The sequence below is a fragment of the Balaenoptera ricei genome, chromosome 15 (assembly GCF_028023285.1).
Source record: "Balaenoptera ricei isolate mBalRic1 chromosome 15, mBalRic1.hap2, whole genome shotgun sequence".
Classification (NCBI taxonomy): domain Eukaryota; kingdom Metazoa; phylum Chordata; class Mammalia; order Artiodactyla; family Balaenopteridae; genus Balaenoptera; species Balaenoptera ricei.
In genome coordinates, this window is record NC_082653.1 from 73,469,144 (window position 1) to 73,496,686 (window position 27,543).

At 55.6% G+C, this 27,543-nt stretch overlaps 2 protein-coding genes across 5 annotated transcripts; one reads left to right on the forward strand and one right to left on the reverse strand.

Annotated features, from left to right (window-relative positions):
• Positions 1-107: 107 nt before the first annotated feature.
• RNF40 (ring finger protein 40) lies at positions 108-12,160 on the forward strand. Of its 2 annotated transcripts, XM_059897444.1 has the most exons (20): positions 108-189; positions 298-501; positions 930-1,097; positions 1,232-1,373; positions 2,027-2,233; positions 2,795-2,916; positions 3,038-3,184; positions 3,284-3,358; positions 4,097-4,216; positions 4,314-4,493; positions 4,700-4,835; positions 5,675-5,796; positions 5,883-6,310; positions 6,397-6,514; positions 6,637-6,786; positions 6,960-7,172; positions 7,253-7,378; positions 8,625-8,765; positions 8,857-8,958; positions 10,894-12,160. In XM_059897444.1, exons 2-20 carry the CDS (start codon positions 370-372, stop codon positions 11,068-11,070), a joined length of 3,006 nt encoding a protein of 1,001 aa, XP_059753427.1. In that variant the 5' UTR covers positions 108-189; positions 298-369; the 3' UTR covers positions 11,071-12,160. The 2 variants fall into 2 exon arrangements, with proteins under 2 accessions (XP_059753427.1, XP_059753428.1); XM_059897445.1 differs by lacking the exons at positions 108-189; positions 298-501 and adding an exon at positions 530-775.
• A 3,412-nt stretch (positions 12,161-15,572) lies between these two features.
• On the reverse strand, positions 15,573-24,392 carry ZNF629 (zinc finger protein 629). Of its 3 annotated transcripts, XM_059897446.1 has the most exons (3): positions 24,237-24,392; positions 21,622-21,729; positions 15,573-21,467 (listed from the first exon to the last, which is right to left on the reverse strand). In XM_059897446.1, the coding sequence occupies exons 2-3, from the start codon at positions 21,692-21,694 to the stop codon at positions 18,934-18,936; spliced, it is 2,607 nt and encodes an 868-aa protein (XP_059753429.1). In that variant the 5' UTR covers positions 21,695-21,729; positions 24,237-24,392; the 3' UTR covers positions 15,573-18,933. The 3 variants fall into 3 exon arrangements, with proteins under 3 accessions (XP_059753429.1, XP_059753432.1, XP_059753431.1); XM_059897449.1 differs by lacking the exon at positions 21,622-21,729; XM_059897448.1 differs by lacking the exon at positions 24,237-24,392 and having other exon boundaries at positions 15,573-21,486; positions 21,622-21,718.
• Between the last annotated feature and the right edge of the window lie 3,151 nt (positions 24,393-27,543).

Below are 27,543 nucleotides of genomic sequence, written 5' to 3' on the forward strand. Positions count from 1 at the left end.
AAAGAGGCGGTGTTCAGAAAGACACCAAACGGGACCCGAAAGGCGGGACAAAGCGCGACCAATAGAAACAGGAAGTGGAGAAGATTTCGCCACATCCGGTACTGCCTGTGGCGCCTGCGCTCTGTGCTGGGGAGGCTAGTGACGTCCAGGGGAGTCCAAGATGGCGGTGTTGGGCTGATTCTGCTGCCGGTGAGGGGCCCGGGGCCGGCGGGGCGGGGTCCAGAGGGTGGGTGCGGGGGAGGCTCGGGGCCACGGAGCTTCGGCCGCTTCCACATCTCTGCTCTCTGTCTTCTGCAGGTGACGGAAGCGTCGCCTTCGTCTGCCTGACGTGCCTCGGGAGAGCCTGCGCCGCTCCTCGCCGCCGCGGCCATGTCTGGGCCCGGCAACAAACGCGCCGCCGGCGATGGGGGCTCGGGGCCTCCAGAGAAGAAGCTGAGTCGCGAGGAGAAGACCACAACCACGCTTATAGAGCCCATTCGTCTTGGGGGCATCTCTTCCACGGTTCGTGGGCTCCTGTTTCAGGCCTCACAACTTGCCAGAACTCCCATCTCTGTTCTCCGTCCACGTCGTCCAGAACCTTACTCCCAGTTCCCCAGGTTTAGCAAGATCCACTTTTCAGAACACTCTGTTGAAAGAAACCGAGGACACGACATCTGCCTTCCCTTTACAGATAGGAAAACAGGTTCCCAGAGGGCGTGTGACTTGTCAAAGACTTCAGAGTTAGGAAGAGGCAGAAGCAGAACGTGACCCTCCTCACAACCGAGACGCTTTCTCTGTGGGTGTCTGAGCCTCTTTAAATCCTGTTAGCAGTTAGTATGGGGATACTCCCCTCTCCCACCCATTCCATTTTGCTTTTCTTTGTCTCTTGCTGTGATTGGGTTCTTGGTCCCTGCTTGACCATCTCCTCGGCCCCTTTGTTTCATTGGTAGGAGGAGATGGACTTGAAGGTTTTGCAGTTCAAGAATAAGAAACTGGCAGAGCGGTTGGAACAGAGACAGGCTTGTGAAGATGAACTCCGAGAACGAATTGAGAAGTTGGAGAAGCGGCAGGCCACAGATGATGCCACACTCCTCATTGTCAATCGCTACTGGGCCCAGGTGGATGCCCTTCTACTTTTCAAGACCTGGCCTTGATCCAGCTGCCAATCCTCAGACTCCTCTGCTAGGAAAGGAGTATCATGCTGGGAAGCACCTGAGGGATTCATAACATTTTTGGTGCTTTCTCCCTTCAGCTGGATGAAACTGTGGAAGCCCTTCTCCGACACCATGAGAACCAGGGGGACCTGTCTTCAGGGACAGAGGCGCCTGGGACCCAGGAGGGGCCAACACGTGATGAGACCCCTCTCACAGAGCCAGGGACATCGGAGCTGAGGGGTAGGGCCAGAGCCCTGGGATCTGGGAAGCTTAATTAAGTTCTGGGGAAGGTCCTGGAGAGGAAGGGGACTTTGACATTAGGCTACTGAATTCTCTGCCTACACACACACACACACACACACACACACACACAAATTGATTTCATATCTGGGCAGCAAAGGGCAGTGGGTAAGAACACACGTTTTGGAATCTGAGTGACATGGTTAAGAGTGCAATTCATGTTTTGATACTCAGTTCAAAAAAGTATTAAACGTTGACTGTGTAGTTGACGTTGTTGTAGCTTTGGAGGAGACAAACAAAATAAAAAAGAAATACTTACTGCCCCAACCATTAGGGAGAAAGTGATTATAAACCAAAAGAAAAAAGTATAGGGGTCTCTGAATGGGAATTAAGTGTGTGTGCACATAGTTTAGCTTGGGAAGGCAGAGAAGACCTTCCCTGAGGAAGTGATTTGGTAGCTCTCTGGCTTTGAGGAAATTACCTCACTGAACTGTAGTTATTTCACTTTTAAGACGGGGATAACATAGTATTACAGGTGTTGGTTATGTTGACTCAGTGAGCTATAGAGAGTTGAAGGAGGCGATCTGAAACTTGGTACAGAGTGGTGGTAACTGTTACCATTATCCTCATGAGGGTCTGTCCGTCCCTCCCAGAGCCCCTGCCAATGCAGCTGCGGCCACCTCTCAGTGAGCCAGCCTTGGCTTTTGTGGTGGCCCTGGGTGCGAGCAGTAGTGAGGAGGTGGAGCTGCAGCTGCAGGGCCGCATGGAATTCTCCAAGGCAGCTGTGTCCCGTGTCGTGGAGGCCTCCGACCGCCTACAGCGCCAGGTGGAGGAACTCTGTCAGCGAGTATACAGCCGAGGTTAGTTCTTTGTGCCCCCACCCCAGAGGTGTCCAACTCCATTTGCATCTTCATGGTATCCCCTCCTCAGTGCTTCTGGCCCAGAGGCAGCCACAGTTCCGCAAGGAATAAATCAGCCATGTTTTCAGGGGAAGGGTTAGGCTTGATGGTGGCTCTCGCTTTGATTCCTGGAGTTGAGCTCTAGAGAGATGGGTGGGAGGAGTTGTTGGTGCTGGGGGAGCCTCCCCCTTGTGGCTGGAGACCTCTTGGGAGCATTGTGCACAAATCTTGGCGGCAGTTGCTGATCCACGAGGCATAGCAGCAAGTGCCCAGGCTTTGCAGGCAGACTGACTTCTCCCAGCCTTAGTTCTGTCAGTCCAGCCTGGGCGTTCTGAGCAGATGGCTCTCCTCTCTGAGCTGGTTTCCTCCTTTGTGCAGTGGGGACAAAGACTCCTGGCTTTGTCATGAGAAAATGGCAAGACAGCTGGTGGATCACACTGGGCACATAGCAGACTCCAGAATGAGTTAGTACTTTGACCCATTGCCCTGGACTTGGCTCTTACCCGAGCCCTGCCTTCCCAGGGGACAGTGAGCCCCCCAGTGAGGCGGCTCGGGCACGCACCCGGGAGCTGGGCCGTGAGAACCGACGACTACAGGACTTGGCCACCCAGCTACAGGAGAAGCACCACCGCATCTCGTTGGAGGTGGGAGTTGGGCTTTTAGGGTGGGATTAGAACCAGGGCAGGGTTTGGATTAGATGGGCACCCGAGGATCTCAGGGAGCCGGGTCTCTTATCTAAGCACCTATCCCCTTCCTTGTCCCCAGTACTCTGAGCTCCAGGATAAAGTGACATCTGCAGAGACCAAAGTGCTGGAGATGGAGACGACAGTAGAAGACCTGCAGTGGGACATTGAGAAGTTGCGGAAGCGTGAGCAAAAGCTCAATAAGCACCTAGCGGAGGCCTTGGAGCAGGTAGGGTCAGACACTGGGTCACATGGAGCCAGAGCAGGGTACTTGGGGCCCTCGCTTCTCTCCTCCACACCTGTCTGTTCCTCTGTCTTCTCTCCACAGCTCAACTCTGGCTACTATGTATCTGGGAGCTCCTCAGGCTTTCATGGGGGCCAGATCACACTCAGCATGCAGAAGGTGAGCAGCAGCATTCTTCCTAGTCCCTCCTACAACCTTTTCTCTACCCTACCCTTGAACGTCCCCTCAGAATTAAGGACAGACGTCCAACTGTGGTCTCGGAGGTCTTTCCCCGTTACTCACAGTGCTCTTTATTTCATTCTTTCATATGTGTATTCAGTAAATAATTGCTGAACACTAAGTGCCAGGTACTGTATAGGAAGCAGGCATTTTGGAGAACGAAACAGGAATTAAACCTTTCATGGAGCTTAAGTTCTAGTTTGGGTAACTGACAATTAGGTAAGGTCGTACATTAGCTGGTTAAAAGTACCACTTAGAAAAGAGATGTTGGGGTATGTTGGAGTCAACTGGCATTCTCAGTTGTTTAGCTGAGAAAGGGCCTTGCTGCCGCTGTCTCATTCCTTGTCCTGCTTTTGCTCTCTCAATTCTTGGTCGTTGCACACTTTTTTGGTGCTGCAGGGTCACTGGGCCCTGTCTCCCCTTGCTCAGCTTGCTCTTCAGGTCTTCCAGGAAGGCTTCGCTGACCCCCTGTCAGTTACAAGCCTTGCTTCCCAGCACTGATCAGACAGTACTGAGTTTTCTCCTACTTGTCTGGGAGCCCTTAGGGAAGTGCCTGGGTCCGGCTTGTCCCTGGGCCTTCAGAATACATCACTGCTCTGCAGAGGGGAGCTTGGGTAGGGCATATGGTGGGGCTATGAGGGAAGCATGCATCCTGGCCTGGCCCTTCCCACTCCACAGTTTGAGATGCTGAATGCGGAGTTGGAGGAAAACCAGGAATTGGCCAATAGCCGCATGGCAGAGCTGGAGAAGCTGCAGGCCGAACTTCAGGGGGCTGTGCGGACCAATGAGCGCCTCAAGGTGAGCTGTGTTTGGGGCTGGGAGGGTACTGAGCCTACACGGTAGGAGCTGGCTCTGAAACCTTTTGCTGATTGCCATTGGACATCCCTACCCCTAGGTAGCCCTGCGGAGCCTTCCTGAGGAGGTGGTACGGGAGACAGGGGAATACCGAATGCTGCAGGCGCAGTTCTCACTGCTCTACAATGAGTCTCTGCAAGTGAAGACCCAGCTGGACGAGGCCCGTGGGCTGCTGCTGGCCACCAAGAATTCCCACCTGAGGCACATTGAGCACATGGAGGTATGCCCTTGGAACAGGGGCCGGGGACAGGGGTAAAGACCAGACCCTTAGGGTCAGGTTGTTCCTGGGTCAAGGGTGTCAGAGGCCCTATGTGCCTGCCAGAGGTCCCTTGGGAGTAAATTCTTCCTGAGCTGCTGAGGCCTGAGGTAGGGGGGGCTTGCCGGTAGCTAAGGGGTTGTGTGGGTCCTTAATGCCTCATCCCACAGAGTGATGAGCTGGGGCTGCAGAAGAAGCTGCGCACAGAGGTTATCCAGCTGGAGGATACGCTGGCCCAGGTACGCAAGGAGTACGAGATGCTGCGCATCGAGTTTGAACAGAACCTGGCGGCCAACGAGCAGGCGGGTATGTGGTGAGGACAGGGTTGAGGTGGGGCCTTATCTGGGATTGCTGGCCCCTGGTGTGGCCAGATGCTTATCCAGATGTAGGAGGTTAAGTCATTTCTTCTCTCAGAGCCTCGTCTCTCTGTGGAAAATGGGGACCACACCACCTGGCTCAAAGGCGCAGTGAGGCTTACAGCCAGATGAGGTGGCTCATGGAGCAGACTCAGCCAGAACGGGAGCTCTCACCCTCATCCATGCTTCTCTGGCCTTATGGTGCCTCTCTGAGAAACTAATTCATTTTTCACAGATTTATTGAACATTTTCTATGATCCAGGCTCAGTTCTAGGCTTTGGGATGATACCAGTGAACAAAACACGACTAATCCCTGTTGTGGAGCAGTGTTATAGTGAGGGAAGACAGACAACAAAGGAGGAAAAAATTAACGTGTGTATTAGGTTGTGACAAATATACCAAGAAAAATAAAGCAGGGAGGGAAGGCAGGAAGTATTATGAGAAATGCCAGGGAAATGTAACTAAGAAGATGATATTTGTTTAAAAAGTTAAAAGAAGTGGACTAACTTACTTTTGTGAATTTACAGTTAGTTATGTGTTCCTTCGAGAGGAAATTTGCAAATATTTAAAAAATCTGTATTAGCAGAAATAACACACATAGGCAGTGTCAAGTTATGTTCAGGTGAATTCTCTTCGTTTATTTGATGAGATCACACACTCTACATAAGGCTTCAGTTGTTATCTTCTTTGTAATGAGAGTGATGGCTCTGGTACTGCCTCTTCCCCCGCTGAGGGGCTGGGCCCCTAACCCAGGGACCAGTCCAGCCTTGGTTTCCTGTCCTCTTCCAGGGCCCATCAACCGGGAGATGCGCCACCTGATCAGCAGCCTCCAAAACCACAACCACCAGCTAAAGGGGGACGCTCAGCGATACAAGCGGAAGCTGCGGGAAGTGCAGGCTGAGATTGCCAAGGTGAGGAGGGGGCTGCCTGGGGAAAGCTGCGGCTAGACCCCAGTGAGCACGTCTCACCTCAGCCCTGTTCTGTCTCTGCTTTGCAGCTCCGGGCCCAGGCCAGTGGCTCTACCCACTCCATCCCCACCCTGGGCCACCCAGAGGACTCTGGCCTGAGTGCCCCAGCTGCAGGGAAAGAAGAGGGTGGGCCAGGCCCTGTTGGTGCCCCTGATGCCAGAAAGGAGATGGCTTCAATGCCTGGCTCTGCCATTACTACCTCCTTGGTGAAGAAGGAAGACCTGGTCCCTTCTGAGGAAGAGGCCCAGGCCCTGACCCCCGGGGCCCAGGGCCCCTCCTCCCGGGGCCGAGAACCTGAGGCCAAACCCAAGCGGGAGCTTCGGGAGCGGGAAGGGCCTGGGCTGGGATCCCCATCTGTAGCCTCAGCTCTCTCAAGGACTGATCGGGAGAAAGTCAAGGTGGAGGAGGCCAAGAGGAAGGAGTCAGAGCTCCTCAAAGGTCTACGAGCAGAGCTCAAGTGAGGCCCTGTTCCTTTCTCCTTCCCACCCCTGCCAAGTGGCCTCCAACCCTACTCACCAAGCCTTCCTCCTGTGCCTCCCCCAGGAAGGCCCAGGAAAGTCAGAAGGAGATGAAACTGCTGCTGGACATGTATAAGTCTGCACCCAAGGAGCAGCGGGATAAGGTGCAGCTCATGGCAGCGGAACGCAAGGCAAAGGCTGAGGTGAGGGCAGGTAGGGCCTATGGGGTGTGCAGAGAGGCTGCCCAGGGGGGTTGTAACCAGAGCAGAGCCCTAGGTCAGCAGGAAGCAGTGACAAGAGAGCTCCCTCCTTCTGGTGGTTATAGGTCGATGAGCTACGGAGCCGTATCCGGGAATTAGAGGAGAGGGATCGGAGGGAGAGCAAGAAGATCGCGGATGAGGATGCCCTGCGGCGCATTCGTCAGGCAGAGGAGCAGATAGAACACCTGCAACGCAAGTTGGGTGCCACCAAGCAGGTGCAACCCCGTTCTGGTCCCCTTGCTTCTGAATGTTGAAATTCCCTTAACCTCCTGTTCTAGCACATGGCCTGGGTCCATTCTGTGGTTCTTTGCTCAGCCATGTTTTCCTGTGGTTTCCCCACTGTCGTCCATCTACTACATTCCGTCTTGTCCCTGCCCACTTGCTGCAGGAGGAGGAGGCTCTGCTCTCAGAGATGGATGTGACAGGCCAGGCTTTTGAAGACATGCAGGAGCAGAATGGGCGGCTGCTACAGCAGTTGCGGGAAAAGGACGATGCCAACTTTAAGCTGATGTCAGAGCGGATCAAGGCCAACCAGATTCATAAGCTACTGCGGGAGGAGAAGGATGAGCTGGGCGAGCAGGTTCTTGGCCTCAAGTCCCAGGTATGGCTGCCCTGGGCTTGTTAGGGTGGAGCTGGAGAGGCAGGGGCTCCCTAGCACTGAGTCCCCACCCCTGTCCTCAGGTGGATGCCCAGCTGCTGACCGTGCAGAAGCTGGAGGAGAAAGAGCGGGCCTTGCAGGGCAGCCTCGGGGGTGTGGAGAAGGAGCTGACACTGCGCAGCCAGGCCCTGGAGCTCAACAAGAGGAAGGTGAGGCCAGACCTATGGGAGGGGACGGTAACCTGGGATGCTGGCTCACAGCCTCACTTTGTGACTCTGCCTAGAGAACTTGAAGCAGATGACCTGGGCCAAAGTCTGGCTCTGCTTCATCTCACAGCCCAGGTCATGTCTCAGACACTTACTGTGTCCCAGACTGTGTGCTGGAGGACTTTCCATGCTTGGTCACATTTCAGTCTGAAAATAATCCTACAACAGTTTTCGTTGTTACCTTTCATAAGTGAGAAGACTGAGGCTCAGGGAGGTAGTTGACTTGCTCAAGAGTGGAACTGGAATTTGGGCCCGGGTCTCCTTGGCTCCACAGCCCCACGTCCTGACCACTGCATTGGTTAGCTGTGAAATGGGCATGGTGGTCTCTGTCATGTAGTTGTATTAAACCTAAGAAATGTTTAGCTTGTGGTAGTTGTTCTTCTTCTGAGGGTAACAGAGTTAGGAATGACCTGTGGCACCCTCTTGGTGACGTCACTCCTCTAGCTTATGGTAAAGGCTTAAGATTAACATTGACTTTCATCTTTTTTCCCCTCCTGGACTTTTTTTCTTCTCCATTTGGCTCATTCATTTAAGCAGTATTAGTCATACCCTTGCTACATACCAGGACCTGCACTGAGTGCTGGGGAGATCACGGGAACAAGAACGCCCTGCTGGAAGTGGGAACTTCCAGTTTTGAGGGGCAGATAGCAAGCCAATAATCCCACAGATAAAGTAACATTATTACAGATCATAGCATGTCTTTTTTGGCGGGGGAGGGCCACGCTGCACAGCTTGCGGGCCATGGCAGTGAAAGCCTGGAATCCTAACTACTAGGCCACCAGGGAGCTCCCAGTGTGTCTTATGAAGGAAATAGAGGTGGATGAAAGAAAAATAGAACAGCCTGTCTCAGGAGGTGACATTTGAGCTGAGGCCTCAGGGGGTTGCAGGAAAAAAATACGTGTGTTGAGGGAGTTGAGGGGAGCAGAGAGAGGAGCCCGGTGAAGCCTCAAAGACAGGAGAGAGCGTTATGCAGGTGAGGAACTGAGAGTGTTGGGAATGAGGTAGACTAGTAGGAGGTGAGGGTTCAGAGGTCGGGAGCCAGAACCAGTTCCAGTGAAGATACTGGACTTATCCCGAGAGCAGGAATCACTGGATGGTTGACACAAGCATCTGCGGGCCATGGCTCCACATGCCTGACTCCCCAGGCTCAGGCAAACGGTGCCCCTCCTCCCCGTTCCACCCACCTCAGGCTGTGGAAGCAGCTCAGCTGGCCGAGGACCTGAAGGTGCAGCTGGAGCACGTGCAGACACGGCTGCGAGAGATCCAGCCTTGCCTGGCAGAGAGCCGGGCTGCCCGTGAGAAAGAGAGCTTCAACCTCAAGAGGGCTCAGGTGTGTGGCGGGCAGGGGGTGGGGGCGGGGTGGGGGCAGGAGGTTCAGATTGAGGACCCTTGCACTCAGCCTAGCCCCTCTCCTGCCCCAGGAGGACATCTCACGGCTGCGGCGCAAGCTGGAGAAGCAGAGGAAGGTGGAGGTTTACGCAGATGCCGATGAAATCCTCCAGGAGGAGATCAAGGAGTACAAGGTGGGGCCTTGGGGCTGGGTTGTGCTCCAGGAATCTTACATGACCTAGGAATCTTAGATGGGGGGTTGGTGAGAGCTCTGGTGGGTAGTCTGGGGAACCCAGAAATAAGGCAGGATGGCAAAACCTGGGCAGAACCCGTTGTGGAGAATCAGATAACTATCAAGTATGGTACACATACTATGTGCCAGGCAGAGTGCCTGGCTAGGTGTGAGAGGGCTAGGCACTAGACCTGGTCTCAGATCTCTTGAAAGTGACAGTCTGTTGGAGGAGGCAGCCAAGGAATTCTCCCATCTGAGTGATGAGCAGTGTGATGGCAGAGGCCAGAGGGGCTGTGGGAAATCAGGGGAGCCCCTTAACAGCCCTGGTGGTCAGCAGGCTTCCTGGAAGGAATATCATCCAAAGGAAAACTGAAGAGTGAGTCAGGGTTGGCCGTGATGAATGGGGATGAAAGGGTTACAGCAGAGGGAAAGGCAGAGGTGGAGGCCCTTGGTTGAGAGAGGCGTGCTGGAGGACAGAACATGGGTTTTGTGGTGAGTGACAAGCCTGGTGGGGGTTGGGCAGTGTTAGATCCTGAAGGGTTTGTAAACCAGGTTGAGCTGCTTGGCGTATCCTGTAATCAGTGTGGAGAGAGCGACATCTCAAGGATGTTGAGGATGAGGTGCCTGTGGGACTTCTTGGGAGGCTGTCTGGGAAGGCACTCAAAGCAAAAGGGCTGGTCTGGAGGACAGGAGTTTGTGGGGGATTGTCAACAGAGGCAAAGGTAGAAGACACATATAACTGTGGTCACCCAGGGAGGGTCTGTGGCATGACACGGAACAGGGGTCACTCCCCCTGAGGAGCCTGGAAACTTAAATGATGGACAGAGGAAGAGAAGCCTGTAGCTTAGGAGGAAGGAGAGCGATCTAGAGGGAATTGATTGGGGAAGAGTTTCAAGGAGGCAGGGGTGAGCTCAGAACTGCCAAGAAGGCAAATGAAGCAAGTGTTGAGAGATGCCTCTTGGATTTGGCAGTCTTGGCGGGAGTTCTTGGGCAGAGGTGGAGGTGGAGGTCGGATCACCTGGACCCTTACCTACTGGAGTGAGGAAAGGGTGGAGAGTGAGTCAGTAAATAGACAACCTGTTGAAGCAGTTTGGCCTTGAAGGGGCAGAGGCAGCTCGAGGCAGCCATGAGGGAGCAGGGAAGGGTTTTTGGAGAAGCAGCAGACTTTGCAGCCTCTCACATGCTGATGGATAGGGTTCTGAGAGCTAGGGAAGAGGTGATGCTTGTGGGGAGTTGCTGAGGTGGCGGCTGGGCTAGGATTTCAGGCAGGGCAGAGGATGAATGTTGGGAATGCTGAGTTGAGGGAATTTCCTGTCTGGAGTTGGAAGTGAGACCTGGTGGCAGGTGGGAAGTTTCAAGATAGGAGAGTAGATTTGTAAAACCTCCTTAGAGAGAAATGAATCCCGGGACCCACAGCAGGATCTCTGGGCAGCACTAGGGATGGACCCAGTTGAGGGTTGAGAACAGCAGATTTCTAGTGGCACTGCCATGCCCAGCTGTGACTTACCAGGTGCAGGTGGAGAGAAGGTAGACAGTCGGCTTAAAGCCAGGATTGGGGTTTTGCCAGAGAAGGCCAGAGGGGCAAGAGATGAAGCCCCAGGGCAGAGGAGCTCAGGTTGGAGCCTGTGGGTCATTGACCTTTAGAGGGGACATGTGACCACTGGCCATCACCATCCAGGTTAGAGTCTAGACTGTGCTACTTTCTAGTTTTGAAACCTGGGCTTTTGAGCCTCAGTTTCCTCATCTGGAGAGTGCTTATCCCTACCTCCTAGGGCTATGGTGAGAGTTAGGTGCAGTCTGCTCTGTGGTGGGCTTAGTCTGGACCACCTCTTGCTATCAGCTTGGGATCCGGGCCCTGTCAGGATTGTTCCTGATCTGATGCCTTTGCCCTGCCCAGGCGCGGTTGACCTGCCCCTGCTGTAACACCCGCAAGAAGGATGCAGTCCTCACCAAGTGCTTCCACGTTTTCTGCTTCGAGTGTGTACGGGGCCGCTATGAGGCCCGCCAGAGGAAGTGCCCCAAGTGCAACGCAGCCTTTGGTGCCCATGACTTCCACCGTGTCTACATCAGCTGAACCCATAACTCAGGGGACTTTGGAACACCCATGGACCCTGGGGGCTGTGCCTCCAGTCCCTCCCCACCCCACACCCAGTGGCCCCCACCCTCCATTCCGGACCCTGTGGGCCCAGCCCCTCCCCATGTAGTTGGTTTTGGGGGCCCCAGTGCATGCTAGTGGGAGTGGGATTAACCAAGCTCAGTTTCACCTTTTCCCCAAGGTCAGAACTACAGCCTAGGGGGCACTTCCCCTGCACGAAAGGTCTGCTGTGAGAGGCCTGAGGGGCCCAGAGCACACAACGGAACTTCCTGGAACCTGGCCCTAAACCTTCTCCAACTGAGTCCACGGGCCCATCCCAGCCCTAAAGGGGAAATTCCCCAGGCTGTGACTTCCCACGCAAGTGGAAGTTCACTACCTGCTTACACACCCACAAGTAAGGAGCAGGGGTGGGTCAGATCTCAGCTCCTTGCTCTGAGACTGGGCTCTGGGGCCCGGGGAGTTTCTTTACCCTCTGCTCCCCAGGCCTGGGCAGACCTTCCCTCCTGTGGAGTTCCTTGGGCTCTTTGGTCTGGTCTTATACTAAGAGCACCTCCTTGGTTGGGGCACTGTCTTCTTCTGGGAAGCTCTCTAAGGTTGCTGCAGTCACCTTGCACTCATCTTGGGAGTGCTGAACTAAGATCATCAGTTTCTATTCTAATCAGACCCCTCCCAATCTCTACTTCACTCCCAGGCCCCACTTAAACCCACCTGATGCTTCCCAGGGCTCCGCTGGGTCCCCAGCCCTGACCCTGCTTTCATCCTGGTGGCCTTAACTTTAGTGGAGGCCGAACTTCCAGGGGGAAAGGGACAGACATAGCCTGCTGGGCCAACTTCCAATCATTCCAGGTAGAAGAGCTTCATCTAACACCCTGTGACTGAGCCTATACCCACAATGCTTCCTGTGCTGCCTGCCCAAGCAAACACTATGGGCTGTGAAGGCAGTATGCAGGGGCCTGGAAGGTGGAGCTGCTGAGAGGTGCAAGGCTCCACTCGGACCCACAGCCCCTGCTCTAGAGATGTCTTGTATAGGCTGTTAATTGTTTTGAATAAACGTCCAACCCTCAGCCTATAGTCCGAGTAGCCAGGCTTCCTGACCTAAATGTGGTTCTGGATTTTGGCTGTTACACTTGTTCCCGGCGCTGCCCTGGCTGGCATGTGAACCTGGAGGGCCTGCACAGATGAGACCCCACTCCTGCCCACTCCCAACACCTGGTTATACTGTCGTCCGTCATCCCAGACTGGGCCCGTGGGAGGGGCGCGTCTGCAGGGAGAAAGCGTCTTGGTCAGCACTCTGTCGCCAGCCGGCCCTTCCTGTTCCCATGGGGAAAGGCTGACACACCCTGGATCTCTGCAGCTCTGCCGGCCCGGTCCGTGCGGGCTCGCTACAGCCCGCGCAGTCATTGGCGGCAGGGATGCTGGGAGCCCCGAAGTGCATCCTGGGAAATGTAGTTCCGTATTGGCACCTGTAGGCAAGATTCTCGGAGGGGAGAGCCGGGTCCCCGGTTGTGCTGGCCAGAGGCGGGCCTGGACCCAGTCTGTGGGCCGTCTCTCCCCAGTGGCTTCAGCCGCCCTTCCCCGTCGGACGGACAGCCAGGACGCCTCAGCGGGTGACTTATTTCATTGCGACCTGCACTGGCCACTGGCCTTGTTCTCGGGAACCGTGTGTCCAGCGGCGCCTGTGGGTTCAGTGTGCTGTCGCGTCCGCGGCCGGAGCCTTCACCGAGGCTGCACTGGGGCTCGCGCTTGGGCCGCTGTTGACCGGGCTTGGTGCCGGAGCTGGAGCTGGAACTGCAGCCATGGCGACGGGAGCGGCAGCCGACATGTCAGCAGTCACGCCCTTGCGCGACGCTGCGGCTTTATCAGAGGTCGCACCTTCGCTGGGGCTCGCGGCCTTGTCCGCTTTCGGGCTGCACCTGGCGCCCAAGGTTTCGGCGGGGCCGCAGCGGTTGGACCAGGTCGGACCGGAGACGGAGACGCGGGCTACAGTGACTTCCGGCGCAGGGCTGGCGGCAGAGAATGCGCTCCCCGAGGCGCGAGCCGTGGCGGGAGATGGCATCGGGCCGTCGAGGAAGTGTCCGTGGCCCCTGGCAGTGGTGGCCAGGGTGGGAAAAAACGCAGCATATTGCATCATAGAGATGCCGCCTGGCTCTGAGAGGAGCGCTGCGCCCTGGAGTGGTTCGGAGTCAGCCAATCTTCTGTGAGCACTACCCTCTTTCCCGGGAGTCATCTCCACGTGGGCTCCTTAATAAATGCAAGTGACTGCAACACCTCTCCAAATATCTCTCCTGGGCTAGTCTCCATATCCAGAAGGGCTAAAATCTCTGAGTCCCCATGCTTAATAAAGTCGGCACCAAACCACTTTCTCAAGCTCCAGACCAAGGGAGTGGAATAAAAATCCCAGAATTTGTGGGAGGAGCAAGCACTGATGCTGCAGGAAGAACAGAGTAAACTCACCATAAACGTTGGTTTGCAATGAGCCTGCCCGGTGCTGGGAGGATCTGCCTTAGGGGCTGGTCAGGCCCTTCCACTCAGGATGTTTGATCCCTTTACAACCCCCAGTAACCTCAGTGGCTGTGTGATACCCTGGGCCCTTGAGATGGGCAAGCCAAAGCTCCTCCTGAATCTTGACCTTGGCTGGCCTCTGGGGGTAAGCAGATGTTTGGCCTCAGTGGCAAAGTTACGTGTTTTAGCCAGAATTAAGGCTACTGTCTGTGATTGGCCACAGGGTCCAGGGGAGCATTTGACATTAACCACTCTCTTTAAAACTTCCCTTGGGCCCTGTGGTGCTACACTCTCCTGCTTTTCCTCATACTTTTTATCTTCTCATGGTCCTCCTCCTCTACCTATAAGCTAGACCCTCTCCTTTCTACTCTACTGCTCTCCCTGGGTGTGTTTATCCAGGACCATGGCTACAGCTAGGCTGCTAAGGCCCAACTCCTCCAACCCAGTTGTCTTTCCTAAGCTCCAGACCTGGTAAATCACCATCATTCGTGGCCAGGGTTGGGGGAGGGGGATAAGATCATGTCACTCTCCTTAACACCCAGCCCCCCACACCGCCCGCCAATGGTGCCCTTATTCCCAAGTTACTCAAACAGGATGCTCTACACTCCAGGCTCTGCTCTCTCCCTTTTCTCAATTCCCACTCCACTATGCTCTAAGCCTACACCTAACTGTTATGCACCCTCTATCCCCCACCACACCCCTGGCTTCTACACTTACTATTTCCTGTTCCTGCAGCCCTCAACCTTCAGGTCACTTCCTCTGCCAGTTTCCTGACCTTCTGCTGTGGCAGGTACCACGTCTGGATCCACAGCCCCTTCTGCTAAGTATGAAGCAGTGTGCTCCAGTGTCTGTTCTTCCCCTGTAGTCCCCTCACTTTGCTGAGGATCCTCCTGTGCTGAGGCACCTCAGTGTCCCCAGGGAATATAGAATAGCCTTCATTACTCGCTTCTACATGAAACGCAATTCCCTCCTCTCTTTCCCCCTTCCCCACCGCCCCCTCCCCTTGCTTTCCAGATGGAAAAGGGGAAGGAGAGACAATTGAGTCTGCCTTGGGAGTCTGGGTCAGAGAAGCACAGGGAAGGTGGGGAGACAGCTTCCTGGCTGGGGCAGGGCCCCCCGGCAGACTGGGGCAGAGGCAGGCAACGGGTCAGAGCAAGTATTGACCTCAAGCAGCCACTCAGGGGCCATGGCCAGGTCTAGGCTCAGGAGATAGCGCTGAGGCAAGCCTGCAAGGCGGATTCAGCGGAGCAACCCCTGCCTGGCCCAGATAGTGTGGAGCCCAGGCCAGGCCCAGGCAGGCCCAGCGGTGGGGGAGGAGAGGCTTGGTTGGGTGCAGAGCTTGCTCCTGGCCATTCTGGTTTCCCTCACCACCTTGCAGTAGATCTTAGGCAAATGGCTGCCTCCTGTTAGCCTCGGCCTGTCCACACATTGAGGGCTCATGGGCTACATCCTGAGAGTGAGATGACGAGCCAGGTCTCCACCCACCTCTCCCCGGGGTCTAGGAGGCTCTGGTCCAGAGGAAGGGCTGGGCCAGGTCCAGGACCCAGGCGAACCACGGGAGGTGGCTGCCGGCTTCTGGAACTAGAATCTTAGGCACTTTGCCTTGTGGCCATCTGGGGAGGGTGCGGGTGTTGGGGCCCGAGAGGCCTCCCTGGGGCAGCACAGCTGGACCCGAGTCAGCCAGTGCCAGAGTCACCAGGCTGCCATCCAGAAGTCGGCATGTCGTGCTGCTTGGCTCTGCCACCTTCTCAACACATTTCTCCCCCTGTCTCCCAAGGGGGCAGATTTTAAAACTCCATAAACCCTCAGGCTCCCACCAGCAAGCTCTGGATGGGGATTTTAGGCCTCTGGGAAGAGGGTTGCAAGGGCGGCCTGGGGTTGGGCTGAGCTTTTGAGGTTACACATGGAAGCTGCCCTGGGAGAGGACGGGCTCTCTCAGCCGGCTCTAGGCTTGAAAGAGAAGACAGAAAACACCTGGGAAATCTTATTCCCTTTATTCTCTTCAACTAATCAACATGACCACCAGTGACACAACACTGTTATTGACACACAACACTCAAAAGTGGGGCCTCTCTTCACTCCAGGGGGACAAGTCAGGTGAGTGGGGCTTCCCTCACGGGGGCAAAGGAGTCGGGGCTGCTCACCTGAGGGGCGGGTGCCATGGAACCCACCTCTTGGTTGTGATGGTTTCGAGTTGCCCCACCATTCAGGATTCATGCCCATGCTCCCTTGTGACCTCCATATCCATAGCAGTTTCAAGTTTCAGCCTAAGCTCAGATCAGTTTCTACTCTCCCCTCTGCTTTCACCAATGACGCTGTGACCCTGTGTCGCACTCCTCCACGAGGGCACTTCTTAAGAGTCAGGCTTGCGTGGAGTTGAACGAGAGGGTTTGGCTACACTCTGCCTTCCAGACCCAGTTCTGGTGGGAAAGTGCCACGACCCCTGGGCCTTGGCCTGAGCTGGTCAGAGGGACTCTGGACACTGCCACCTCCCCCAGCCTGTTCCCTGCTTAGTTCCTCCCAAGATGTAGCTTGCTCTGGGAGGAAAGTACCCAGCTAAAAGAGTTTGGGGAGGTGGGCAACAGAGAACAGGTCACACCCCAAAGGTCTCTGACTCTGCCCCCTTTCTTGCTATGAAACCCCAGACCCCAACTAATTGTGTCCACATCATCCATTCAGTACCGGAGCCAAGACCCCTGGCCCTCACCCTACAACATGCGAGCATCCTACTACGTATGCCACACCCTAGTCCTCAATTGGCCTTCAGTCGGCCTTTGACCACACTGACCATCTTCCCCTGGACTGACCCTGGAGCCCCAAGGGCTCTCCAGGACCCTTCTGGAGACAGATTCCTCAGACCTGTTTCTGAGAGGATCTGCTTCTAGCTTTACAAGGGGTTTGTCTCTACAACTGAAGTTTCTTTCTTGCTGCCATCTTACAGGGAAAAAAACCTGCTTGGAGAATCGTCTCCTCTTCCTCAGTCTCAGAGGGACACCGTCTTGGTCCATGCTGTCAGTAGAGGCAGGCAGCCTTCTTCTCCCCTCTCGGTGGTGCTCTCTGACCTGGCACTTGGGTGGGGTGGGGCTTTATGCAGGTGTTAACAAGGGTCTCCCCGTAGTCATCCAAGGCCTGCCTTTTCCTTCTCCCCAGCAGGCCTCCCTTTTTCCTCCTACAGCGTTCTAGATTTCGATCTTTGAATTTGAGGGTCATCCCTTTGGGAACAGGATAGACGAAGGGTGAAGGACTTTCACCTTTTGAACTTTTAGGTAGTGGAATCAGAGGCCTCTTCCACAGGTTTGTAGGAAGCTGGGTCACCCTCTCCAGGGATGTGACTCCTCACCTGGCATCTCAGTCCTCTTACTTCAGGACCACAGTGCGTTACTGGGGCCAGCTTGGGGTCAGTGGGCACTTCCTTTGAACCCAGCACTGGACGGAGTCCTCTCCTTCTTTAAGGGTATCCAGGGTTAGGGGATGGGGTTCTCGTTACGGATGTTTCAAGAGTTTTCTCTCTTCAACCATTTTAGAAGAAAACCGTCTGTTTCCCCTGCCACACACTCGCAGTCATGTGAGCGGGTTTGGCTGGGTTAATGAAAGTATGTCACTGTGTGTGGTGTGTGAGGACTGGAGACAAGCCTGGCCAGGGGGTGTGTTTCTCATCCTTCCATTTCCCTCTGAAGGTTTCTGGCTAAGGAGGAGAGGAGCCAAGTGGGTGGAATCTGTCCCTTTGCAAGCCCACAGTCGGGCTGGGTTGTTAACAACCTCAGAGGGCTCCAGGTACCAGGGTGAGGTGGCCAGGTGGTCGGGTCTCCATATACTCTTCAGAGACCCACGGTCCAGTCTGTGGGGTGTTTGGACACCCATCACAGTGTGCAGGCTGGCTTGTCCTGCCAGCAGCCTTGCTAACAGCTCAGATGAAAGAGTGAGGTTTAAAATCAGGTTGCTGGCTAATGAAAGCTCTCTATTCTGTCAACTTGCTGTCCCTCGTTGCCACAGAGAGCCCACACATAGCTCTCTTGACTTGGAGAAGAGAAGTCTGGGGAGGATTTAACCACACATAGGCCTTGAGTCTCTGAAGGGCTTTATTCTTTGGAGGTCGACTAGCAGCGGTTCTCCCTCTCCGACTGAGAACAGAATTTGAGGAAACGGGCTGCCACTGCAGCAGGACTGGTGGCAGTTAGATTTCAGGAGAAGCCTCCTGACAGTGAGACCTGAGAACGTGGCAGGAGGGACCCTCCATCCCTGGAGGCCTCTGAGAGTAGACGTCCCCAGCTGGGCTGGGGAGAGGGGAGTCCTGCCTGCTTTGGGGGTGGGGGGAACCCTGATGGCCTGAGCTGGGATCTGCTTGTACTTGCAGTTTAACAAGCTCCTGGAGACAGGGAAGACTGGGCAGCCTGGAGTTTGTTGGGTTCCATCGGAACAGTTTCTCCACCTTGGTCTGCTTTCCTCAAAGCACTCTAACAAACCCCCTACTCTTCCTCCCTAATTTTTCTGGTCTCCTTATACTTAAAGCTTTTATGCACCCCAAACTTCAGCCTTTAAAAAGGCTGGATATTTCTTTCTTCCCCATTTTTGGGTTCTTTCTGATTAGGAATTCCATGGGCCTCTTCCTTTCACACACACAATCATCTAAGACTGCCCTCGTACCCCAAGGAGCCCCCAGTGTCCTGAGCTACACCTTCTCTTCCTAGTTCCTGGGTCATTTCTCCTCTGTGGATCTGAGGGCTCCTCATCACTTATTTTTCTCCTGTTTTCTTCCTTTTCTGGTTCCACCCCATTCCCGCGCTCCTCCCCAGACGAGCAGTTTCCTCAGTGTAATTGTCCACGGCTCTGGGAGAGAGGTTCCCTCCCATACTCCAAGGGGAGAGAATGCTGTGGAGCAAGTTCATGGGAGGTTCTTCTACACCTTCTAAGGGTCACTCCTCCCAAGTCAACGCCATTGTCATATTCCCTGCACTTCCTTGACCCTATAGTTTCACAAGGATTTCAATACAGTTTTATAGGGTTGTCTAGAGACATATTGGGACCTCTTCCTACAATTAATAGGGCTTTTATCCACTATGGTTTATAGGGTTTTTCTGCTACAGACTTAAAGGGCTTTTTTTTCCTACGTATTTATAGGGTTTCTAACCCAACAGTTTTTCTCTACTGCCTTATAAGTGGTTCCCACCAACAATTTTAAAGGGTTTCTCATCACTGATGTAAAAGCACTATTTTTACCCACCATTCTTTATCCTCTGCCTCTCTACAATCTGATAGAGTTTTCCTCCTTTCCCCACATAATTTTTGGGGAGATCCAGTGTTCCTCTCAGGAGAGAGAGGCCCCTGGTCTCCAGACCCATTTCACAGGGTGACCCCTGGGTGGCAGCTCCTATGGAGGAGGAGGGCTGCGACTTCTGTGAAGCCGTCTCCACACTCGGGGCACAAATAGGGCTTTTCTTCCAAAAGGGTTTTGGGGCTTCCGCCTTCCCCATGGCTGCTGCTCTCTGTGGGGACGGGGGCTTCCTCCTCACTTTCCTGGCTTGTGGACAGGGTGCCTGGCTCTGGGAGGGGGTCCTCAGGTTTGGGGGACTTTTCTTGGCTATGGGTCTCCTGGTGCCGGATGAGGGCTAGGCGATCGAGGAAGGAGGCCCCACAATCTGAGCAGCTGTAGGGTCTGGCCCCCAGCGGGCTCCTGAGGTGCTCCAGGAGGACCGAAGAGCTCTTCCCCAGCTCCGGACTCTTCTGGGGTTTCCCGCCGGCGTGGACTTTCTGGTGCAGCAGCAGCTCGGAGCTGAGGCCAAAGCTTTTTTTGCATTCGGGGCATTTAAAGGGCTTTCCACTTAGGAAGGGACTGGGCCCTGCCCCTTCCCCTAGGCCAATCCTATAATCAGGAAAGAGAAAGGGCTTTTCGTTGCCGTGGGTGAGCTGATGCTGGAGGAGCACAGCGCGATCCAGAAAGCTTTCTCCACAGTGGGAACAGATATAGGACTTGGAGGACAGCAGACCCAGCCTTTGGCTGAAGCTCTCCTGCCCATCAGGCATTTTAAAGGGCTGTCCTGGGGGGTCAGCTCTGCCCTCCGCAGCACCTGGATAGGAATTTCCTCCAAAAGGGAGCCTGGGGTTTCGAAACTGAGGCGGCTTGGGGGCGGGGTGTGCAGGGAGGCCATCTGAATTTTTGTAGGGGTTTTCTCCAATATGGATCCTCTGATGCTGCATGAAAATGCCCTCGTCATTGAACCCCTTTCCGCAGACGAGACACTTGTGTGGTTTGGCTCCGGGGGGTGGGGTCAGCAGGGCAGGGTCCCCGAGCCCCAGGAGGCTGTCGCCCTGAGCCCTTCGGGCGGGGGTCTTGCCCCTTTCATGGATCACCCGATGCTGCTCCAGCTCGTGCGCCTCCAAGAAGGCCTTCCCGCAGTCGGAGCACACGAAGAGGTTCTCATCCATGTGGGTGCGCACGTGCGTAATGAGGTTCGAGCTCTGGCTGAAGCTTTTGCCGCACTCGGGGCACTTGTAGGGCTTCTCGCCCGTGTGCGTGCGCCGGTGCTGGATGAGGTGGGAGCTGCGGATGAAGCTCTTGCCGCAATCGGAGCACTTGTAGGGCTTCTCGCCGGTGTGGATGCGCTGGTGGCGGATGAGGGTGGAGCTCATGATGAAGCTCTTGCCGCAGTCGGCACAGATGTAGGGCCGCTCGCCGCGGTGGATGCGCTGGTGATTGATGAGGTTGGAGCTGACGCTGAAGCTCTTGCCGCACTCGGGGCACTTGTAGGGCCGCTCGCCCGTGTGCGTGCGCTGGTGCCGCAGCAGCGTGGCGCTCAGCGTGAAGGTCTTGCCGCACACCGGGCACTTGAACGGGTCCTCGCGCAGGTGAGTCCGCTGGTGCTTGATGAGGGTGGAGCTGTGGCCGAAGCTCTTGCCGCACTCCAGGCACTCGTAGGGCTTCTCTCCGGTGTGCGTGCGCTGGTGCTGGGTCAGCTCCGAGCTCTGGATGAAGCTCTTGCCGCACTCGGTGCAGCGGTACGGCTTCTCGCCGGCGTGGATCTTCTGGTGCTTGAGGAGGTTGTGGTTCTGGCCGAAGCGCTTGCCGCACTCGGGGCACTTGTAGGGCTTCTCGCCCGTGTGGGTGGCCTGGTGCTGGATGAGGTCCGAGCTGCGGTAGAAAGCCCGCCGGCACTCGCCGCACTTGTACGGCTTCTCGCCCGTGTGAGAGCGCTGGTGCTTGATGAGGTTGGTGCTCTGGGTGAAGGCTTTCTCGCACTCGGTGCACTTGTAGGGCTTCTCGCCCGTGTGCGTGCGCTGGTGCTGCACCAGGTTGGAGCTCCAGCTGAAGCACTTGCCGCAGTCGGGGCACTTGTAGGGCTTCTCGCCCGTGTGCGTGCGCTGGTGCTGCACCAGGTGTGAGCTCTGCGTGAAGCTCTTGCCGCACTCGGAGCAGGTGTTGGGCCGCTCGCCTGTGTGGATGCGCTGGTGCCGCAGCAGCTTGGACCACTGGCTGAAGCTCTTGCCGCACTCGTTGCAGATGTAGGGCTTCTCGGCCCCGGAAGGGCGGCCTTGCACCAGCTCCCGCAGGCTGGGCTCGTTGGCCGGGACCACCGGGGGGCTGTTCCAGGTGGTCAGAGTCCCCCACTGCCAACTGGCCTCACAGGCCTTGGTCCAGTCAGACGGAGTCGGGACTACCTCGGGGGTGGGGGGGTCCAGAGGGGTCTGGTGGTCTGAGGGGTTGGAGTGACCCAGCGGGGCCGGGGGGTCCTGGGGGACTGAGGGATCCTGGGAGGGTGTCTCCAGGGGCATCTCTGGTGGGTCCTTGAATTCTGGACTCTGAGTTGGATCTCCCAAGATGACCTCCTCCCCAGAACTTTCCTGCTGAGGGCTCTCCTCTTCGTTCCCACTGTCGGCACCTACAGAGAGAAAGGGAGTCTCCAGCCCCCATTTCCTTTCAGAACACGGGCCGAGCGTCACTTCCCTCCCCTGGGTTTCCCCCAGAGTCTGCGCCCCTCCCTGAACTGGGGCCACTGTCTTGTCAGGACCGCAGTCCCTTCTTGTGTCCCTCACCTCGATGAGCATCGTCGGGGCTCAGCTCAGGACCCTGCAGATCAGGGCCCCACAGCGCTGCCTCGGGCTCCATCCCAGAACTCAGGACTGCCCAGTGCTCCAGGGACCCTGGGGAGGGGAGGGGAGAGAGCACACCATGGGAGCTGACCTCCCGCCTTCCTTTACTCCCCCAGCCCCACTTCCCCACCTGCCCACCCCCCAGCCCCTATTTCTCCTGATCTGAACTGCAGTCTCCTACCTCCCCATTTTTCTGGGCATCAGTTCTCACCGCGCCCACCCCCCCTCCCCCCTCCCCCCCCCCCGCCCCCGCAGGCCAGATTCCTGCTCCAGATCTTCAGATCACAACTAAGCAAGTAGGTGAATTTAAGAGTGTAATTAAAAGCTCATCAGTCATAACCCTTTGAACCCAGACTGGGGGCTGGGGAGGTATTATCTGACACCCACAGGGGAAGCAGGCTCTCACCCTACCCCTCTGATGCCCAGAGGCTGGGAAACCTGTTATTTTGCTAATCAGAGGAAGTTCATTAAAGACTCTAATTTTCCTCCTTAATGGGGCTGCTAATTGGGACCAATAAACTTTCCTTATGAGCCCCATAGACAATCAAGACTGCCTGGAACACTTAAAGAGTTAAAAAAAGAAAGTAACCACCCTGATTTCCCTGAGGGGACAGGGCCCTCCAAAAGACTGGGGCACTTTCCCGTTATCCAAGCACAGAAAGAAGGTCGAAGCTCGGGCCAGAGGTAGGGAGAGGGGGCAGTTTAAAGCCATCGGGGGCTTCTGCAGGAACTACCTTGAGAGGGAATTGGAAAGGAAAAGAGAGACGGGATGAGTGTGTGGAGACCACCTGGCAGCTGACAGCTAGCTGACACAGTGCCTGCTGTGCTGTCCTCATTGTCTCACCCGATCCTCCCCACAGTCCTGTGAGGAGACCCAGGAATCAGGTTGTCCATTTTCCAGATGAGGAAATCAATGCCCAGGGAGATTTCTCCAAGGTCACAGGCTGGGAAGTGGCAGAGCTAAGACCAGATATGCCAGGCTCTGTGTCTGGCTTGTCGCAGCCTCTAAGAGAGGGAAATGACCTTGAAAGTCATGTGAAACTCATAAACGTGGGCAGCTGGGGAAAGAAGCTCAGACAGAGCCTGCTGGCCATGGGAACGGGATGGAGAAATTCCTGGGATCAAGAGGTTTCCCTGGCTGTAAAAGGAGGGGTTGGATCCTGACAATCTGTAGCTGTGAACTCGAAACAGAGTACTGCCCCACTGAAGCCTTCCACTACCACTCCCATCCTGGTACCCCTTCTTCTAATCCATCTTTTGTTACTGCTGTATCCCATCCCTAACACGTAATAAGTGCTCAGTAAATTTTGAATGAACGAAAGATGAATGAATGAGATGCCCCTTGCTCCTAGAAAACCTGTTTGGTCCAATGCCTTTAAAGGGGATGGCAGCAGAGGAGCAGGAGTTCAGAGTAAAACATAGGCAGCTGTCACTTCAGAGACAGTGATATGATTCCATGATGAGGGAACAGGGCCACAGGAGCTAAGTGCTAGGAGGAGAACTCCCCACAAAGTTTAGACCCTTAAGAGAGACCCTGGGGAGGGCCTGGGCTTTGAGTGGCCATGTGGGATGACCACTCTGTGTATGAGGGCGGTGGTGCAAGGACTTGTGAGAAGGCAGCAGCGTGGTGACCAAAGTGAAGCAGGAGCTAGCTGAAGCCTGCCAAACAGCAGTAGGAGAGACAGGACTTAGATGTTAGGAAGTAAATGAATTTCTTCATCTCCGCAGCTCCTTAGGCTATGAGAATCCCCCACCCCCATCTGTAAGTGTCTTTGGGAAGGTGGAAGCAGGGACTTCTGCCAAGCTGGGGGCTGCCTGACTATGTTGAAGAGGCCTGCTGTGTTTGCTGAGGACAGGTAAGAATTTATGTACCATGATCGTCTCTCGAGAAATTCAAACTCAGCGGTCCAGGGTAGAAGGGAAGGGGTTAATGACAAGGCCGACATGGAGTATGAAAGTGGGGAGACCGAGGGAGGCAAGAAGTGCTTGGGCCTGCAGCGGCGTCGACCTCAGGCCAGCCCCACTGCGGAGAGAGGGAGGGAGGGAGGGAAGGAGAGGAGGAGGCTGCCTCACAGAGAGGTGTGGAGAGCGGCCCAGGGTGACCCTGACATGGAGGCAGCCGCGGGAATACAGCCACCCTGGCCCCGGCCCCCCGACGCCCACACCAGCCCGGACCCTGGACTTCTGCTCCAGCCGGTCCCCACGACCCTCCTTCCGGCTCCCAACCCCGAGCCTGGCATCCTCCCCTCCCCCGCCCGGGGCACCCAGGATTCCCGGCTCTCCCGCGGCGCCCCGGCCCCCGGCCGGCCAGGCCGAATTCCCTCTTCCCAGAATGCTCACGCCCTCCCCTCCCCCACAGCCAGACCCTCGCGCTCTTCCCAGAATCCTCGGCCCTCACGGCCCCTTCCCGGCCCCCACCCCTAACCCGGGCGGCCCGGGGGCGGGGGAGGGGGCTCAGTCCCGCGCCCGGCCCCTGCCTCTCGCGCCCCATTGTTCCCCGGCGGCCGTCCCGGGCCCTCCTGGCCAACCCCCCGGGAACCCAGGCGCCCCCAACTCACGGCTCTGGGGTCTGGGAAAGGCCGGAAGGCAGAATCCAGCCCCAGGGGACTTAACCCCTTGAATGCCCTGCCTCGGGGGGCGGGCTAGATGCCGAGGACTCTGGGGTCCTTCTCAAGGGGTGATCCCAGGCTGAGGACCCGGGGACCAGTTCAGGGTGACTGGGACGGAGCAGGAAGTGACCCCAGCTTCCCGGGCCCCTCTAGCCTGGAGTCAGAGCATCAGCTCTATGGGATTTAACCCTTTGCCTCCCACAGCCTGGGAGAAAAAGAGGACGGGGAAGCAGGGAGGTGGCCGAGACGACGCCCCTCTCTCCGTCTCCAGTGGAAGCCAGTTCTCGGGGGAACCCAGATACCAGTGAGGGGTTCCGGATTTCTGGCCACCCTCCATTTCTCAGGGGCTCCGCCTGCCGCTCCCAGAAAGCCCTATCTCAGATTTGTTGGCTGCTGGTCTCCGGGGCCTGCCTTTGTTGGGACTCAGACCCAGGCATGGGTCCTGGATGCCTGGATTGTGGGGTGGGAGCCAGGGCTAGCAGGACAGACCTGGAGACGGAACATCCTACAGACCAAAAATGGCTTAGGTGAAATAAGAAGTCACAGCAACAAGCATTTGGGCTGAGGGGACCAGCGCAGCCAGGAGAGATTTGTGGCAGCCTGTGTCCCTAGCCCCAGCCTCACTGGGACGTGTGTGCTGGCCCCTCTTCCCCAGTTAGCTCCCTTCAGAGGAGGAAACTGAGGCCCCGTGGTGGCAGGAGGGAGGAGGGCAAGAACGTTTCCCAGTAGCTCCAGTGGCACCCAGCTCAGAGCAAGAGGGAAACCCTGGTGGCCTCAAGTCCAGGTTTTCTAGGCCCCCAATTTTTATAGCCTTTTTCTCTTTTCCTCCTCACCACAATCAATGATTATCCCCATTTTACAGGAGAGGAAACTAAGGTGTGAGAAGTGAGGGAACGTGCTTAAGACCATGCCATTATTTCAGTTTAACACATTGGTATATGGAAGCCTGTTATTTCTGGGCACTGTGGGGAACATAACGGCAGGGAGACCTCAGAGCTGAACAAAAATTGGGCTCTCTACCCTCAAGAACTCAAGGGGTTTGATTGTGTGTGTTTGTGTGTGTGTGTGATAAACACAAAGGAATTACAAATCACATTCACAGAGAGAATGTGAAAAGGGCTATCTGTCCAGAGATGTGAGGGAGTGAGGGGAGGAACAAACTGTCAGAAATTACTAAGGGCACGCAACTCCTCTGGGCCTACATCTGCGGTTTAGAGAGTGTGACCAGCCGAAGAGGCCCTGCTGGCCCTGCCTCTGCTCTTTATCAGAGCTGTCTCCTTCCACCTTCCCTAGCAGGCATATCTCCATCTTATCCTTGGCTTCTGTCACCTTTGACACCTCAGTCTCGCCTCAGGGCCTTTGCTCCTCCTGGTCCCCCTTCCCCTGCTCTGTTTCTCGAAGCATGTATCACCTCTGGCACTGCCTTCCCCTCCCGCACACACAGGGGTTAAGATCAGCTCCATCAGGGCAGGGGCCTGGCCTCTTGTAATCACTGCTGTCTCCACTGCACCTAGAACAGTAACTGGCAGGTAGTAGGTGCTCAGTGCGTGGAATGAAGTCATCCTCCTGCATCTTCCATCTGTTTCTGGATTAATCCCTAGGCTGGACAGATGGGGCAGAGTTGGGCAGAGCCTCCACTGCACAATCACATTCGTTCCCAGACATCCCCACTCTCCCCTTTGCTCTGAGGGACAGGTGAGAAGGAGGCCGACTTGGGATCAGAGAGGCTTGTGGGCAGATCCGGCCCCCAGGGCTCTCTTCTGCCCTCCCAGGGCTGCAAAAGCCTGACCTGGCCCTGGGGCAGTAAGTCAACAGGAAAGCTGTACCCTGGAGGCTCACAGAAGAGTTGAATTTGGCCTACAAGGTTTTGGGGTTTTTTTTAAACTGAATTAATTGCCACATTTAAAAATTGGTACATTTCATATAAAAATTCAAATTTTGGAAAATCCAAAGATGTGGCAACATCACCCAAATTTTCACATGGCAACAACTGGCTGGGCGGTGGCTTCCTTCTTTAGAGAGGCACTGGCTTTCCAGTTTGTCACAGTACTTGTCACTCCTCTTGTGTTCCCCAACCGTGAGGCTGAAAGGTGGTTTCAGTATATTAATCATCTTTCACTGTTGATGCTCCAGCACCCACTTAACTGTAGCTATTGATTCTGTACCCCTTGATCTGTGTCTACCAGGTTCAGAGTAATAAATAGGAGGATGATGTCTGCTGACGTAGTTCCTTTGATTATTCACTACGTGCTGGGCACTGTTCCAAGGGTTTACGTGTAGTAACTCCATGAACCTTCAAAAGAGCTCATGAAACCAATATAATTATTATTTGAGGATAGAGTCAGTCACTTGTACACAGCTTACTAGTGACAGAGATGGATTCAAACCCAGGCATGCTGACTTCAGAACCATCAGGGCTCAGGTTGGCTGCGTGTGTATGTGTGTCTGTGTGTGTGTCCGTGTCTGTGTGTGTATGTGTTTCTGGGACCACAGGGTAAGCCTCTCAGCCCCGCCATTCTCTCCTCATCTTGCTCCAGAAGCTGGAGAGAGGAATCGGGAAGGGCAGGGCACTCCGGGTGGGCCAAGCCATTTTCCAGAAAGTTTCCTGTCCTGCTTCTAGGGAGGCAAAGGGCGCTCTGACTATAGACGACAGTGTGCTGTCCTGTTGCCTATAGTCAGATGGCACAGTGGCCATGAAGGAGACCCTCCTGGCAGGGGGATTCCTGGAAGGATGAGGATTGGATTGACTCCCCGCCTTTCATGGACAACCCACCGCCATGTTCTTCTTGGTCACAGCTCACGAGCCTCCCACATGGCCCCTTAATACAGGGCCTTGTGCCCTGAGGCCCAGGTTGCTTTGAGAGCAGTGAGGTCCTCAGGTAGATCCTGATCCAAACCCTGCTCCATCCTCACTGCCAGTATGATCTTGGGCAACTCACTTTGCCTCTTGGAGATTTAACTTCCTCTTCTTTGGAAAGAGGATGAGCCTTGGTTTCCAAGGGACTGGAGGGTTAAATGAGATGATGCAAGAATTTGGAGCTGACCAGCTCTAGCCAGGTCTGCCTCAGTCTTCCTCATCAGAGGGCACAGCCCTCAGCCTGGTGGGCAGGAGAGCCAGGAGTCTGGAAACCATGTCCTGAGTAATCTGGGAGGACTTGGGGCCACGACTAGACACTCCAATCCCCTGCTCTATGGATGGGGACGCTCTCAGGGCATGATGCAAGGACTGGGAAGGTGAAGCCGGAGGAGGCCACTC

Excerpts from the sequence above, each read along its gene's own strand:
- ZNF629 (XM_059897446.1), bottom strand. The coding sequence starts at position 21,694 with ATGGAGCCCGAGGCAGCGCTGTGGGGCCCTGATCTGCAGGGTCCTGAG. Across the intron at positions 21,468-21,621 it reads CCCCGACGATGCTCATCGAG|GTGCCGACAGTGGGAACGAA; the intron begins GTGAGGGACACA and ends TTCTCTCTGTAG.
- RNF40 (XM_059897444.1), top strand. The coding sequence starts at position 370 with ATGTCTGGGCCCGGCAACAAACGCGCCGCCGGCGATGGGGGCTCGGGG. Across the intron at positions 1,098-1,231 it reads TCAATCGCTACTGGGCCCAG|CTGGATGAAACTGTGGAAGC; the intron begins GTGGATGCCCTT and ends TTCTCCCTTCAG. Across the intron at positions 4,836-5,674 it reads GGCGGCCAACGAGCAGGCGG|GGCCCATCAACCGGGAGATG; the intron begins GTATGTGGTGAG and ends GTCCTCTTCCAG.